The sequence below is a fragment of the Chlorocebus sabaeus genome, chromosome 2, assembly GCF_047675955.1.
Source record: "Chlorocebus sabaeus isolate Y175 chromosome 2, mChlSab1.0.hap1, whole genome shotgun sequence".
Classification (NCBI taxonomy): Eukaryota; Metazoa; Chordata; class Mammalia; order Primates; family Cercopithecidae; genus Chlorocebus; species Chlorocebus sabaeus.
In genome coordinates this window covers 17,123,737-17,136,810 of record NC_132905.1, presented here as the reverse complement: position 1 = coordinate 17,136,810, position 13,074 = coordinate 17,123,737, and the positions used below count along the sequence as shown (strand labels likewise).

The following is a 13,074-nucleotide window of genomic DNA, read 5'->3' as shown; positions in this document are numbered from 1 at the left end:
GTTCCTGGGGCCATTCTCAGTCCAGGGAATTCTGTTCTTGCCTTTTGCCTTATTCTTAAAGCTCCATCCTTCCCCCAAATAGAGATTTTTGCACAGTCCCTTCAGTGGGTTTAGGCCTTTGCAAAATGCTGAAAGAAAATGTATTGGCATCAGGTTGTACTTGCTGTCTGCCTTCCCATATTCCTAGGATCTCCTACCAGCTTGAAGTTGCAGAGCTTCAAAAACACAGTCACACATACATAATATTTCATCCCCCCAAGAAAATCTTCAGTCACCTAACGTGTTTTCTGCTCTCCATAGGGGAACGGCAGGAGCAGAGAGAGATTTTTCCATTAAACTGAGAAAGAGGTGGAAAGGGTTATGGCATGGAAGTCAGGGATTATAGGGTGATATTATTCTGGAAACATCTGCTTCTTGATTTCAGCATAAGTACCACTGGGCAAGAACTATTGAAAAGGTGTGAGCTGTGTTTCACTTCTGTGCTTAATGTCATCATAGAGGGTTTGCTTGGGTCACACCTCTTAAGTCTTTGGCTGTTTTGCTAATGACTGAAGCCCACGGGAGAGAAATTATGTAGAAGTGGAAAGGAGGAAAATTCTGAGCATGTATTAGTTAAAATCCTTCAGCTGCACGTGCCAGGGACCAACCTGAGCTGCTTAGGTGAAAAAGCAGAATTTGTTTTCAGGATGCAGGGCCTCTCTTAGAACTTAAGGGCAGAAGTAAAGTAGAGTATCAGCGAGGCACTGGAACCAGCCAGGGCGACAGGGGCAAGAAACTGCATGTATTTCTTCTCTTCCCACGTGCCACAGTGAAGGTGCCAGAACTCCCAAATCATAGTGTCCTGGCAGTGCCCTCATGCACTAGTTACTGGACACAGCTCTCCTCTGGGCCTCCTCACTGCTCCTCTCCCTCTGCTCCCAATGAAACCAGGTCCTGGTAAAGTGTTCGTTTCTTTGTATGTTTCACCCTCTGTTCTTGTCTCTGCAGACTGCCTGTCAGATCCCAGGGTCTGGGTCCAGCCCATGCTGAAGTCCAAGGGGAGTGGGTGGATGGGCAGAAAGCACACTCGGGGCCATAGGCAGGTGAAATGTAGTTTTATTTAGCAGCTTTGTCATCAGCAGCTTTCTCACATTAGCTCTCTCACACTGTCCACCTTTATTTATCTCGGCTGTCTGCTTTGGCTCTTAAGCAGCTCTTAAGCACTGCAAGCTGTGCCGTGGCTCCCCTCTGTCCATCTGCAAGACAGTCATTCTCCCTTACAGAGGCCAGTAGCTTCATTCCCTCTCTGCACAAGAGCCACATTGAGCCAAGCTGAGCCAAGAGCCATGCCCTGTGCACAGTGTCAGCAGGGCAATTATATTATCTTCTACAGGCAATAGTGACTGCAAGCCAAGTATGAACTTACACAAACAGGTTATTTAACAAGTGGAGGTGTGCGCCTGCACACCAAACTCGCTGAGTCACACAGGCCTGGATATCCATCTCAGCCTAGTCCTTGACCAAAGCACACCTATGTGCCTTACACTGCCCTTGTCTCCCCTTCAGATCACTTGGCTAAACTTGGCCACCAATAGCACTCCCCAAAAGACAATTACTTTCTTCCTAGCCCCAATTTTAAATTGCAAAAAGAAGGTCTCTGACCCACCCAGGGTTAAGGACGCACCCTGGTCTGCACCATGATGGCCTAGGGAATAGGGTCACCTGCAGAATGGCCACCAGGAACTTACCCACTCAGAATCCAGGATGGTGAGGTAGTGGGAGAAAGGGATGGATTTTTTCAGAAGGGATTTAATGGATAAAGTAAGGGAGCCTGCACTAAATTTGAAAATATTTGCTGATTTTTTAAAATTCTATTACTGAAATTTCTAAATTTAATTTTCTAAGTTCAATCTCAGTGAATTCAGATAAGTTAGGACTTGGCATATTTGAATCTCAGAAAGTCTCCTCAAACACTGATTTTCAAACATTTTTACCATGACCCATAATAAGAAATATACTTACTACGATGGCCCAGCACATATATGCACATAAATATACCTGGTCCAAAAGATTTATGAAATAATACTTAGCCTTACTAATTGCTTCAGAAATTCCTATACTAGAGAATCTGGGATGCTAATACCTTTTTCATTCTAGATATTTCTCTTAACTTTCAAAGGCATGGCAAATGCCATTGTGTTAACGCAGCCATTGACCTCCAGAGAGTTTTAAAAGGTGGCCCATTCAAGATTGCAGACTGGGGAAGAGACATTTGCCTCCCCTTCTCAACACCAGCTATAGAGATAGTCAGGTCCTTTGTCCTTGAAAATAAGGATCACCAGAAAAATAAAGAAAATCAACAGTATGAAAAATAAAGAATAAGATTAGCCAGGCATGGTGGCTCACCATGCCAGCACTGTGGGAGGCCAAGTGGGGAGGATCGCTTACATTCAGGAATTCAAGAACAGCCTGGGCAACATAGCGAGACCCTGTCTCTACAAAAAGAAAAATCAAAAATTAGCCAGGCATGGTGCCACATGCCTGTAGTCCCACTACTCAGGAGACTGAGGTGGGAGGATCGCTTGAGCTTGGAGAGGTCTAGGCTATAGTGAGTGATGATTATGCCACAGTACACAGTGAAGCCCTGTCTCAAAAAAAAAAAATTAATTTAAAAAAAAAAGGCCAAGATAAATAAATGGGATAAGTTAGAAGCAAAGTAATTTAAGAAATATAAACTAACTTAGGAAAATTCTAATTGGTTTTCTTATAAAAACTCAGGATCTTGCATCTGTAAAATAAGAAGTGGAGGCTACTGGGAAAGGAACACTTGGGAAAAAAAAGTTATTGGAAATTTTTTAATTACTGGAAAAATCAAAAATTAAATAAGGGTTGTAAGAGAAAGTTTAAGAAATCTCCTAGAACATTGATTAAAAAGACAGACTTATTTAAAAATATTGTGTACAAGGAAAGGCAATATCAACCCAAAAGGTTTGATTTGACTATTGGTAATTTCACAGAAAGAAAACAGTAGAAAACATGGGAGAAAATTATTAAAAGAAATAAGAAAAATTTTCAGATCTGTAGAAAGATGCAAGTCATTGGGTTGAAAATGCTCAAGTGCCAAACAGAATTCATTAAAAAAAAGACCATACCCAGATATACCCTCATGGAATTTGAGGATACCAAGTATAAAGAAAAGATCCTTTAAAATTCTAGAAAGAAAAAAAAGTAAAACCTACAAGGACTGAGGAACAGTGAAATACCAGATTTCTCATCAGTGACCCTGGACACTTAAAAAATAATGATGAAAGAATTCTTTCAAAGATCTAGAGGACATTGTTTTCCAATTGGAATTCTGTACCCGGAGAAACTATAGAGAAAAAAAAAAGATATCATCAGATATTCAAGAATTCAGGAAGATTACTTTCCGTGTACCATTTCAGGAAAAGCAACTTAAGGATGTACTCAAGCCAAACAAGGAAGAAAACCAAGGAAAAGAAACTTGGGATCCAGAAAACAGTGGATCCAACCCAGAAATACAATGAAGGGAAGTCTGCAGCAAGCCTAAAAATGATCCAGTCCACATTGGAGCTTTCTATCGCTGAGGATAGACATCTCCAAAATAGAGTGTGTGGCTGAATTTGACATTTTAATGAAGGTACATTGTTGCAAACAAGAAAAAAAATAATAAATTCTGACAGAAACAAAACAGTTACACCAGACAGGTATGATACATATATGAACAAACTGAGATATGACATGATTTTAATTATGATGGGGTACAAGTAAAGATAATGCATACAATGGTAGGGGCACTCTTCTTAAAGTTGATCTAGGGATATGACATTGGACACATAGAGAAGACAATGCAATCCTAGCATATTACTTGGCTCTGTAGTAAACAATAATCACAAAATGTAAATGTATATTACTAGTTACCAACTTTTAAAGTTAACATAGGCAGAGTGCAGAAAATTTAGCCTTAGTTATAAAACCAATGTACAAACCAGTTTATCCTCATTGACTATACAAAAGTAAAGCTGCAGCTGATAGACATTAGAGGGGGAGGATGTATGGGAAAAGGTAGGGACTCCCATATCTATAGCTCCATATTTGTTTACCTTTTTAACCAAGGGAGAATGTCCAAAGAGAATTGGAATAGAGGGATGCACATATGAGAAAAATGTAAGTTTCCAGAGAAAGAACAGAGATTTCCATGAGCTAAACCCCCATCTTTTAAGACGGCCCAGTCAAAAGATATTGTCTCAAGTTGAAAAATCAGTAAGTCAGGGTGTAAATATGTTACTTAGAATTATAGAGGTGATCACCAGACTTGCTAAAAACAGAAATAGTTGAGCATATGGTGAACAGTGAATTTAAAATGGTAGTATTTCATTTTGTAAAACCAGTTATATGATTTTTGTTGTTGATTTTGACCTGAATTCTCCTTGTTGAGCTTTTATATGGAAGGCAAGGACAGACTTCTTGATTCTGACATCTTTTGAGTTGATAAGAGCCCAAAAACTGGGCATCTGAATACACATGACACAGATAAGGTTGGATGGGGATTCATGACACGTCAGTGAGTTACATGTTTTGTAACCTAAAGATAATGTTTTTCAAGACTTCTTTTCCTCCAAAGGAATGAATTTCTGCAGACATTAAGTCAGATGCAAGTGAGTCCATTTGTCTCCATTCTCTTCCTCTCTTTCATCACAGCGTGTGTTCGTGTGGGACTTGGATGAGACAATAATTATTTTTCACTCCTTACTCACGGGGACTTTTGCATCCAGATATGGGAAGGTAAGAATCCATTTTGTCTCTCTCTCTCTCTCTTTTTGTTTTCAGCATGACTGTCTGTCCAGCCAGTTTGTCCTGGGAATTGTGGGGACAGTTTATGAGGCAGCTTCTCCAACAAAAGCTGCCCTTTGGGGTCAGCCCAGGTTTAAAAATTTCTGTGGCATTTTCCTTTCCCATGTGAAAATTTAATTAGCTTCCCCTTCTGTTGTCTCCCATGCCTTTTCTTCCAACGTTTGAAGCAATCAACATTTACTTGATAGGAAATACACTTATTGTCTTCAGCTGTCTCCCTTCCTAAAACGGTGGGCTATGCTGCAGCCAAAGCCAGTAATTCTAGCTAGAAAATGAGGTAAAGTACTTTTCTTCTTCTCTGTTATTTATCCTAGTGTCTCCAGCAAATGAATTTAATTTTCCTTCTGCTTTTTTGAGACAAGAGGGAGGCATTGTCAGCTTCAGTGTGGATCTTCGCAATCGTTTTGCAAATGTATCATCAACAAATTATGTTGGGGAACCATCTAGTTAGAATTCTAGGCAAATGCTATTGGCTGTTTGGTGGTACATGGAAGAGACCTTGAAACCACTTTAATAATGCAAAAATGAACTCAACTGCTAAAACCCAAACCTTGCCAATTATTTGGGTTCATCCCATGGGCTACTGAACAGACCACAAGTGGATGCCCTAGACATCTGTCATCTCTTCAGGGGGACGCATGGGGTGGACGGGCAGTACTTAAGATGACAGCCTAGTTTTCATCTCCTCAGAGGTGAGTGACCCACTAGCAGCTGCTTCCACGCATGGGTAGGAACCTTGAGACTTGCCAGCGCCTGGAAAATATTTCTGTTTCTGTTTAGAGACCAGGAATATGATTTGACATCACTTCATGGCTTTTCCAGCTGCTCATGTTTTTTATGGGGGTTATAACAAGCTGGATGTGTAATTAGCAAGATAGATTTATCGTCTGCCATTATGTTGTAAAGAATATAAAAATGGTGTTGGTGGTGCAGAAATCTCTTGCCGTGTAGGAATGCCGTTAATATGTCTAGCAGTGCCTGTGGGAAATCCGGCATGCATTTTTGGACCATGCACAGCTTAGGTAAAAGATGGCAGAGTCAAGAGCTGCTGAAAACACTGAAGAATGGGCTCCGCAGCCATTGCAAAAATTTGGGCTATCCCACAGGGGCCACAGTAGTAAGTTGCCCGCTAAGTCATGGTGTTTTATGGTTTTCCTAACCACTCCTGTAAAGTCACCTCCCCTGAGACACAGGCAGTCACTTGTCTTGCCCTTAGAGGCAGCCTGCTGTGAAGTTCCATAGCTCCGTGCAACAACTCAGTATGGATTGCGTAGGGATGTGTGATCTTGGATATGATTTTTGTGTCTGTGTCTCACCAGCATTCCTTAAACCAAACTGTGGGCTCCCTCAAGTCAGGGACAAAGCCCTGAGTTCTTTCTGGGCCCTATGTCCCCTGGCCCATGCCATTCTTCACTGCCAGCTACCTCTCTCCCACCTCACCACCCAATTCCAGCCATCTTCACCTTCAGCTCGGCTTCCTATCTGGTCTCCCAGCTTCCACTCTTGCCCACTGCAGCCCCCTACATTGGAGTCATCCTCAAATACAAGCTTGATCATATCACTCTCCAGCCAAAAAATCTTCAGTGGCTTCGCCATTGACAAGCCTACCCCCAACCTCTGAGGTTCTTCATGAGTGGCCTCCTGCCCTACTCACCAGCCTCCTTTCCTGCTACTTACCCTGAGTCGTTTCCAGTCCTTGAACCTGCCACATTCTCTCCCATCGCTGCTGGGTTTCTCCCAGAAGATCCTGAGACGAGGAGTGAGTGCGGGTAGTCTATCTGGGAGGTAATCCCAGGAAGCACCGGGCACAGAGTGGGGAATTCAGGCAAGGAGGGAAAGGAAGCCAATACAGATTACACAAATGTAATAGTTACTGCCGTGGGCGGCTGGGGCTCAGGCCCACCAGGGGCAGTGTTAACCCACCCAAGGAGTGAGGGAGCTGGGATATTTACCTGCAAATTCCCTTCCATCAAGGGTTGAAGGCTTTTCCTGGGAATTGTCTCCCTGCACTTCTGGCCTGTCACCAAGAAGCCGCAGGGGGCAACCTTAGTGGCTCACACCTATAATCCTAGCACTTTGAGAGGCTGAAGTGGGAGGATTGCTTAAGGCCAGCCTGGGCAACATGGTGAGACCCCATTTCTTTAAAAAACTTAAAAATTAGCCTGGTGTGGTGGTGTGTACCTTTAGTCCCAGCTACTCAGGAGGCTGGGAAGGGAGGATCGCTTGAGCCTGCGGTGAGCTGTGACCGCACCGCTGCACTCCAGCCTGGGCAACAGAGCAAGACCCTGTCTCAATCAATCAATCAATCAATAAAAAGAGAGCCCCAGGGTAGAGCATCGGAAATGCTAACTGTGGAAGACTTCTTCATATATGTACAGGAATGGTGACAGTTGAGAAGACGTGGAGCAGGGGCACACTGGAAGCCTCTGCTATCATCTAAAATGTTCTAGAATGTTCTTTTATTGAATTAAATCCTACTTGTCTTTCAGTTCTCATTTAAAATGTAGCTTCCTCCAAAAGGCCTTTCCTCACTACTCCTCTCCATCTGAATTGCGTCTCTCCTCATAACCGTGTTTTCCATTCATGTCATAATTATGTTTGTTGTACGTCTTCCTTCTAGACTATAAGCACCATAAGGGCAGAGACCACGAACATTGTTTTTTATCTCCCCAACCACACACAGTGCACAGGGCAGAATTGCTCAATAAATGTTCGTCGAATGAATGAATCAGGGCAATCCCCTAGAATGTTAAGCTGCATGAGGACAGGGACCTTTTGTTTGGTTTTGTTGTCTTCATAGCTTTATCACCAGTGCATGGAACGGTGTCTCCCACTTAGTAGGTGTCAAGTAAATATTTGTTAAATGAAGGAAGGAAGGAAGGAAAATAGTATCAAAACAGAAATTTTTAACTGGTGGCCACTGACCAAATTCATACTGCAGATATTTCTCTTTGGCCCCCAGAGTGTTTGAAAAAATGTGAATGTGTCGCCAACATTTAAAAATCAGGAGATTGCACAGACCAAAACAACCTAGATTTCCAGCTCTTCTTGAAAAATTAGGAATCTGGCAATCCCGCATTCCCCTGGGGCAGCAATCAACAGGAGCAGAGAAGGACTGCCCTCTTAGAGGGGGCGGACATTCTCCAGCCCATCACAGCCCCCACCTGGCCTGGTTAACCCATTCTTGGGACTCTCTGGCCCCATTGATATCTGAGTTTCAACATCCATCCTAGAATTACAGAATCATAGAAGATTAGAGCTGGAAGGACTTGAGAGACCATCATGTTCAGTTAGTGTCCATTGTCCATAAGGAGAAACTGAGGCTCAGAGGGAGTAAGATTATCCAAGAAAGCATGAGAATCAGACTCAAGCTCACCTGCCTTCCTGTGTGATCTCTGGATGTCCAGGGAAAACTGAGGTGAAAAGCTCTTGGAGCACCCAGATCGCCTGTGCCATCTTCATGACTCTCCTAGAATTTTCCATTCCCTCCTCCAGCTCTCACTAAGGTGAGGAATAAGTGTTTTCATTTGCTGAATCTAGCAACTTTCAGAGAGACCCAAAATAATTGTGACTTAAACAAGATGCAAGTTTATTTCACTCCCCAGCAGTTCAGATGGAAGCAGTTCAAGCTGGGGAAACTGCTGTGCAGCACCAGGGACCACGGCCTCTACAGTCTTGTTCCCTGCCATTTTTTGGAGTGTCACCTGCATTAGCAAGATAAATTGTAGCTTACCCCCATGTCTGCATTCCAGCCAGTAAGAAGCAGGGATAGGAAAAGGAGGACTTGCCCCTCTCTTTTGATATTTTTATTTTCTTGCCCCTCTTTTTTTATTATTTTTATTAATTTTTTTAGAGACAGGGTCTTGCTTTGTTGCCCAGAGTGCAGTAGCACAGTCATAGCTCACTGTAACCTCAAACTCCTTACTCAAGTAATCCTCCCACCTCAGCTTCCTGAGTAGCTGGGACTACAGGCAAGTGCCACCATGCCCAGCTAATGTGTGAAAATTTTTTGTAGGGATGGGGTATCACTGTGTTTCCCAGGCTGGTCTTGAACTCTTGGGCTCAAGTGATTCTCTCACCTCAGCCTCCCAAAGTTCTGGGATTACAGGCCTGAGCCACCACACCCAGCAAGCCCCTCTTTTTTAAAGACCAGACTCAGAAGTTGCAGGCATCACTTCTGCTCTTATCCTATTGGGCAGAACTTGGTCAGGTGGTCTCATCTAGCTGCAAGGGAGTCTGTGAAATGTAGTCTTTATTTGAGGCAGTCATGGCCAGTTAAAATTTAGAGATTCTATTACTCTGAGAGGGAGAAAAGAAGAATGGGTATTAGAGGACAACTAGCAATTTCTAGCCCAAAGTACCATATAGTAAAAGGAAAAACAATTAAATAGAAAACTAATGAGGAAAAATAAAATTAGTTATGTTTGAGAGGCCTAAGGGGCCACAAGATTTGTAGGTCTGAAGCTCCAGAGAGAGGTCTGCACTATGGCTCTAAGCTTGGATGTCAGAGAAGTAATAAGGATCTAGAGGAGAACTGTGAGCCCCATTTTGCAGACAGAGTAACTGAAGTTATGTAGTTGGTGGGATATTCATGACAGAACCAAAACTCATAGCCTCAGCTTCTGGCTCACAGTTCTTTCTCTCTGTACTTCCCCAGCACTGCAGCCATGTGAAACTTGTTATTAATAGCTGTCATCAAGTATGAGACTCAGTTTGAAGTACAACATATTTAAGCTACAAAGAAAATTTATTGTAGCACAATAATTGAAAAACCCAGGGATACCTGGGATTCAGGTCTGGCTGGATCCAGATGTTTAAGCAATGTTCTTAGGTCATTCTGTATCTCTCAGCCAGTTTTCTCCATGTGGTAACTCCCTCTCAGCAATCCCAACTAAAAACTGGAAACTTCTAGTACCCACATTCCAGCACAGTTTCTAGGCTTGAATCTCAATGTCCCAAACTGGGTCACATGCCCATCCATATGCCAACCTCTGTAGCTCTGATTGGCCAGCCAAATCAAGAGCCCACTCCTGGCATGGGAATGGAGGGGCAGATCAGCTCCACCACAACCAAACAGAGTGAGGAGGGGGATGGTCCCCCAAGGGAAACTGGAGTAATCCTTCCAGAAAAGCATGAAGGCCATGGATGTGCAGTGAATGGGCACTGGATGCCAAGATCCCCTGAACATCCATGACAAGAACCAGCAACACTTTGCTTGTGGCCATCGTGCTGTGCACCGTGCAGGAAGCCAAAATCATTAATAGTACCAGCCAGATGGGGGACTTGCTGTTTATTTGGGGAACTGAGACCAACAAAGCTAAAATGATTGGGAAATGATTCAAAATAGGGTGTTTGAATTTTAAGACAGAAACTGGGCTGCCTTCCTGTTCCCAATCAAGGGATGTGCTGCTTGAGGCTGTCATCTCTTCACTTCCTTTCCATTTCTTCCTCCCCAGTGCTCAGAGCCAGAACATCCCTTTGGTAGCTGTATCTCTCAGCATCTTGTGGATCCATTAGAAATTCCCTGGAGAACTGGAGCAGCCAGTGACTGCCGCCTCTTTCCTAACCCCTCCTTTCCCCTACCACCCACCTCCGCAGTCTCTGAACTCTGTTTTTTTCCAGCTGGTATTAGGTAAACGCAAGGTGGTCAAGAGCCTTTGCCTGTGGTCAGGAAGGGATTCTAAAAGGGATTAGTCAGCTTTCCTCCAGGGATTTCTGGGGAGTCACCCTGATTCCTCCTTTTGTGCCCTGCCTTCTAGGCAGCCCACTACCAATATGAAGCTCAACTCCAGGACCTGTTGTTGTTGTTAATAACAGTTTTATTGAGATACAATCCACATATCATAATTTGCCCTTTCAATGTGTACAATTCAGTAATTTTTAGTATGTTCACACAGTTGTACAACCATCACCTGAGAGGGAGAAAAGAAGAATGGGTATTAGAGGACAACTAGCAATTTCTAGCCCAAAGTACCGTATAGTAAAAGGAAAAACAATTAAATAGAAAACTAATGAGAAAAAATAAAATTAGTTATGTTTGAGAAGCCTAAGGGACCACAAGATTTGTAGATCTGAAGCCACTCTAATTTAGAATATTTTCATCACCCCAAAAAGAAACCCTATACTCAATAGCAGTCACCCCCCCCCATTTCCTCCTCCCCGTAGCCCCTGACAACCACTAATCTACTTTCTTTCTCTACAGATTTGCCTCTTCTGGATATTTCATATAAAGGGAATCACACAGTACATGTGATCATCTGTGTTGTAGCATGTATCAGTACTCTATTCCTTTTTATGGCCACATAATTTTCCATTGTGTATTAGTCCATTTTCACACTGCTATAAACAAATATTCGAGACTGGGTAATTTATAAAGGAAGTTGGTGAAATCGATTCACAGTTCTGCATGGCGGGAGAGGCCTCCGGAAAGTTAGTGATCATGGCGGAAGAGGAAGCAAACACTTCCTTCTTCACAAGGCAGTAGGAGAGAGAAAGTGCAGAGTGAAGGGGGAAGACCCCCTCATAAAACCATCAGACCTAGTGACAACCCACCCACCACGAGAACAGCATGGGGGAAACCACCCCCACGATCCAGTCACCTCCCACGAGGCTCCTCCACCAACACGTGGGGATTACAATTTGAATTATGATTCAAGATGAGATTTGGGTGGGGACACAGAGCCAGACCGTATCACATTTCATGGATAAACTATATTTTGTCTATCCGTTGATCAGTTGGATAGTTGAAGTTTGGGCCATTATGAGTAATGCTGCTATGAATGTTAGCATACAAGTATTTGCATGTGCATATGTTTTTAATTCTCTTAGGTGTATGCCTAGGAGTGGAATTGCTGGGCCACATGGTAACTCTAGATTTAACACTTTCGAGGAACAGCCAGATTATTTTCCAAAGTGACTGTATCATTTTACATTCCCATCAGCCATATAAAATGGCTCCAATTTCTCCACGTCCTCATCAATATGTTGTTGTCTGTCTTTTTGGCTATAGTCCTAGTAAGTATGAAGTGGTATCTCATTGTGGGTTTGACTAGCATTTCCCTAATAATGTTGACAAATGACTAGTGATGTTTTTATGTGCTTATTGGCCATTTGTATATCTTCTTTGGAAAAATATTCAAATCTTTTGCTCATTTTTAATTGGTTTGTCTTTATATCATTATAAGAGTTTTTATATATCTGGATACCAGTCTGTTGTCAGATATGTGATTTGCAGATATTTTCTGTCTCATTCTGTGAGTTGTCTTTCCATTTTCTTTGTGGTGTCCTTTGAAATACCGAGCTTTTTATTTTTATGAAGTGCAGTTTATGTATATTTTCTTTGTTTACTTTTGCTTTTGGTGTCATATCTGAGATCCTATTGCCTAAACTGGGTCACAAAGATTTACCTCTGCACTTTTTTCTAAGAGTTTTCTCATTTTAGCTCTTACATTTAGATCTGTGATCCATTTTGAGTTCATTTGCGTGTATGATGTGAGGCAGGGATGCAACCTCATTCTTTTACCTGTGACTATCAAGTCATCCCAGTAGCATTTGTTGAAAAGACTCTTCTTTCCCCCACTGAATTGTCTCAGCATCCTGTCAGAAAATCAACTGGCAGCCAGGGGCGGTGGCTCACACCTGTAATCCCAGCACTCTGGGAGGTCCAGGCAGGTGGATTACATGAGGCCAGGAGTTCAAGACCAGCCTGGCCAACATGATGAAACTCCATCTCTACTAAAAATACAAAAATTAGCCAGATGAGATGGTGCACGTCTGTAACCCCAGCTACTTGGGAGGCTTAGGCATGAGAATTCCTTGAACCCGGGAGGTGGAGGCTGCAGTGAACCACGATCATGCCATTGCACTCCAGCCTGGGCAACAGAGCCAGACTCTATCTCAAAAATTTAAAAAAAAAAAAAATCAATTGGCCATAAATGTGTTTATTTCTTGACTCTTAATTTTATCCCATAGATCTATATGTATGCCCTTATGCCAGTACAACAGTGTCTTGATTGCTATAGCTTTGTAGTAAGTTTCCAAAATGGAAACTAACAGTCCTCCAGCTTTGTTCTTATGACCGGTCTTGACCTTTATAATTGGCATCTCCATTGGTTTTACTTTTTGTGGTTTCAACATAGCCTTTGCACTTGCTGTTGTTCTCTGTGCCAGGAATGCCCATCTCCCCATTTTCTACATGGCTCCTTTATTCATGAATCTGCCCAG

At 42.7% G+C, this 13,074-nt stretch overlaps 1 protein-coding gene across 3 annotated transcripts in view; it reads left to right on the top strand.

The window, feature by feature from the left end:
- The window catches only part of EYA2 (EYA transcriptional coactivator and phosphatase 2), a 284,816-nt gene that overhangs the window by 194,685 nt on the left and 77,057 nt on the right, over positions 1–13,074 (top strand). For all 3 annotated transcript variants that reach the window (XM_008015099.3, XM_073006162.1, XM_073006149.1), the window contains one exon: positions 4,699–4,782. In XM_008015099.3, coding sequence (XP_008013290.2) covers positions 4,699–4,782 — 84 coding nt within the window. The remainder of the gene's footprint in view (positions 1–4,698; positions 4,783–13,074) is intronic.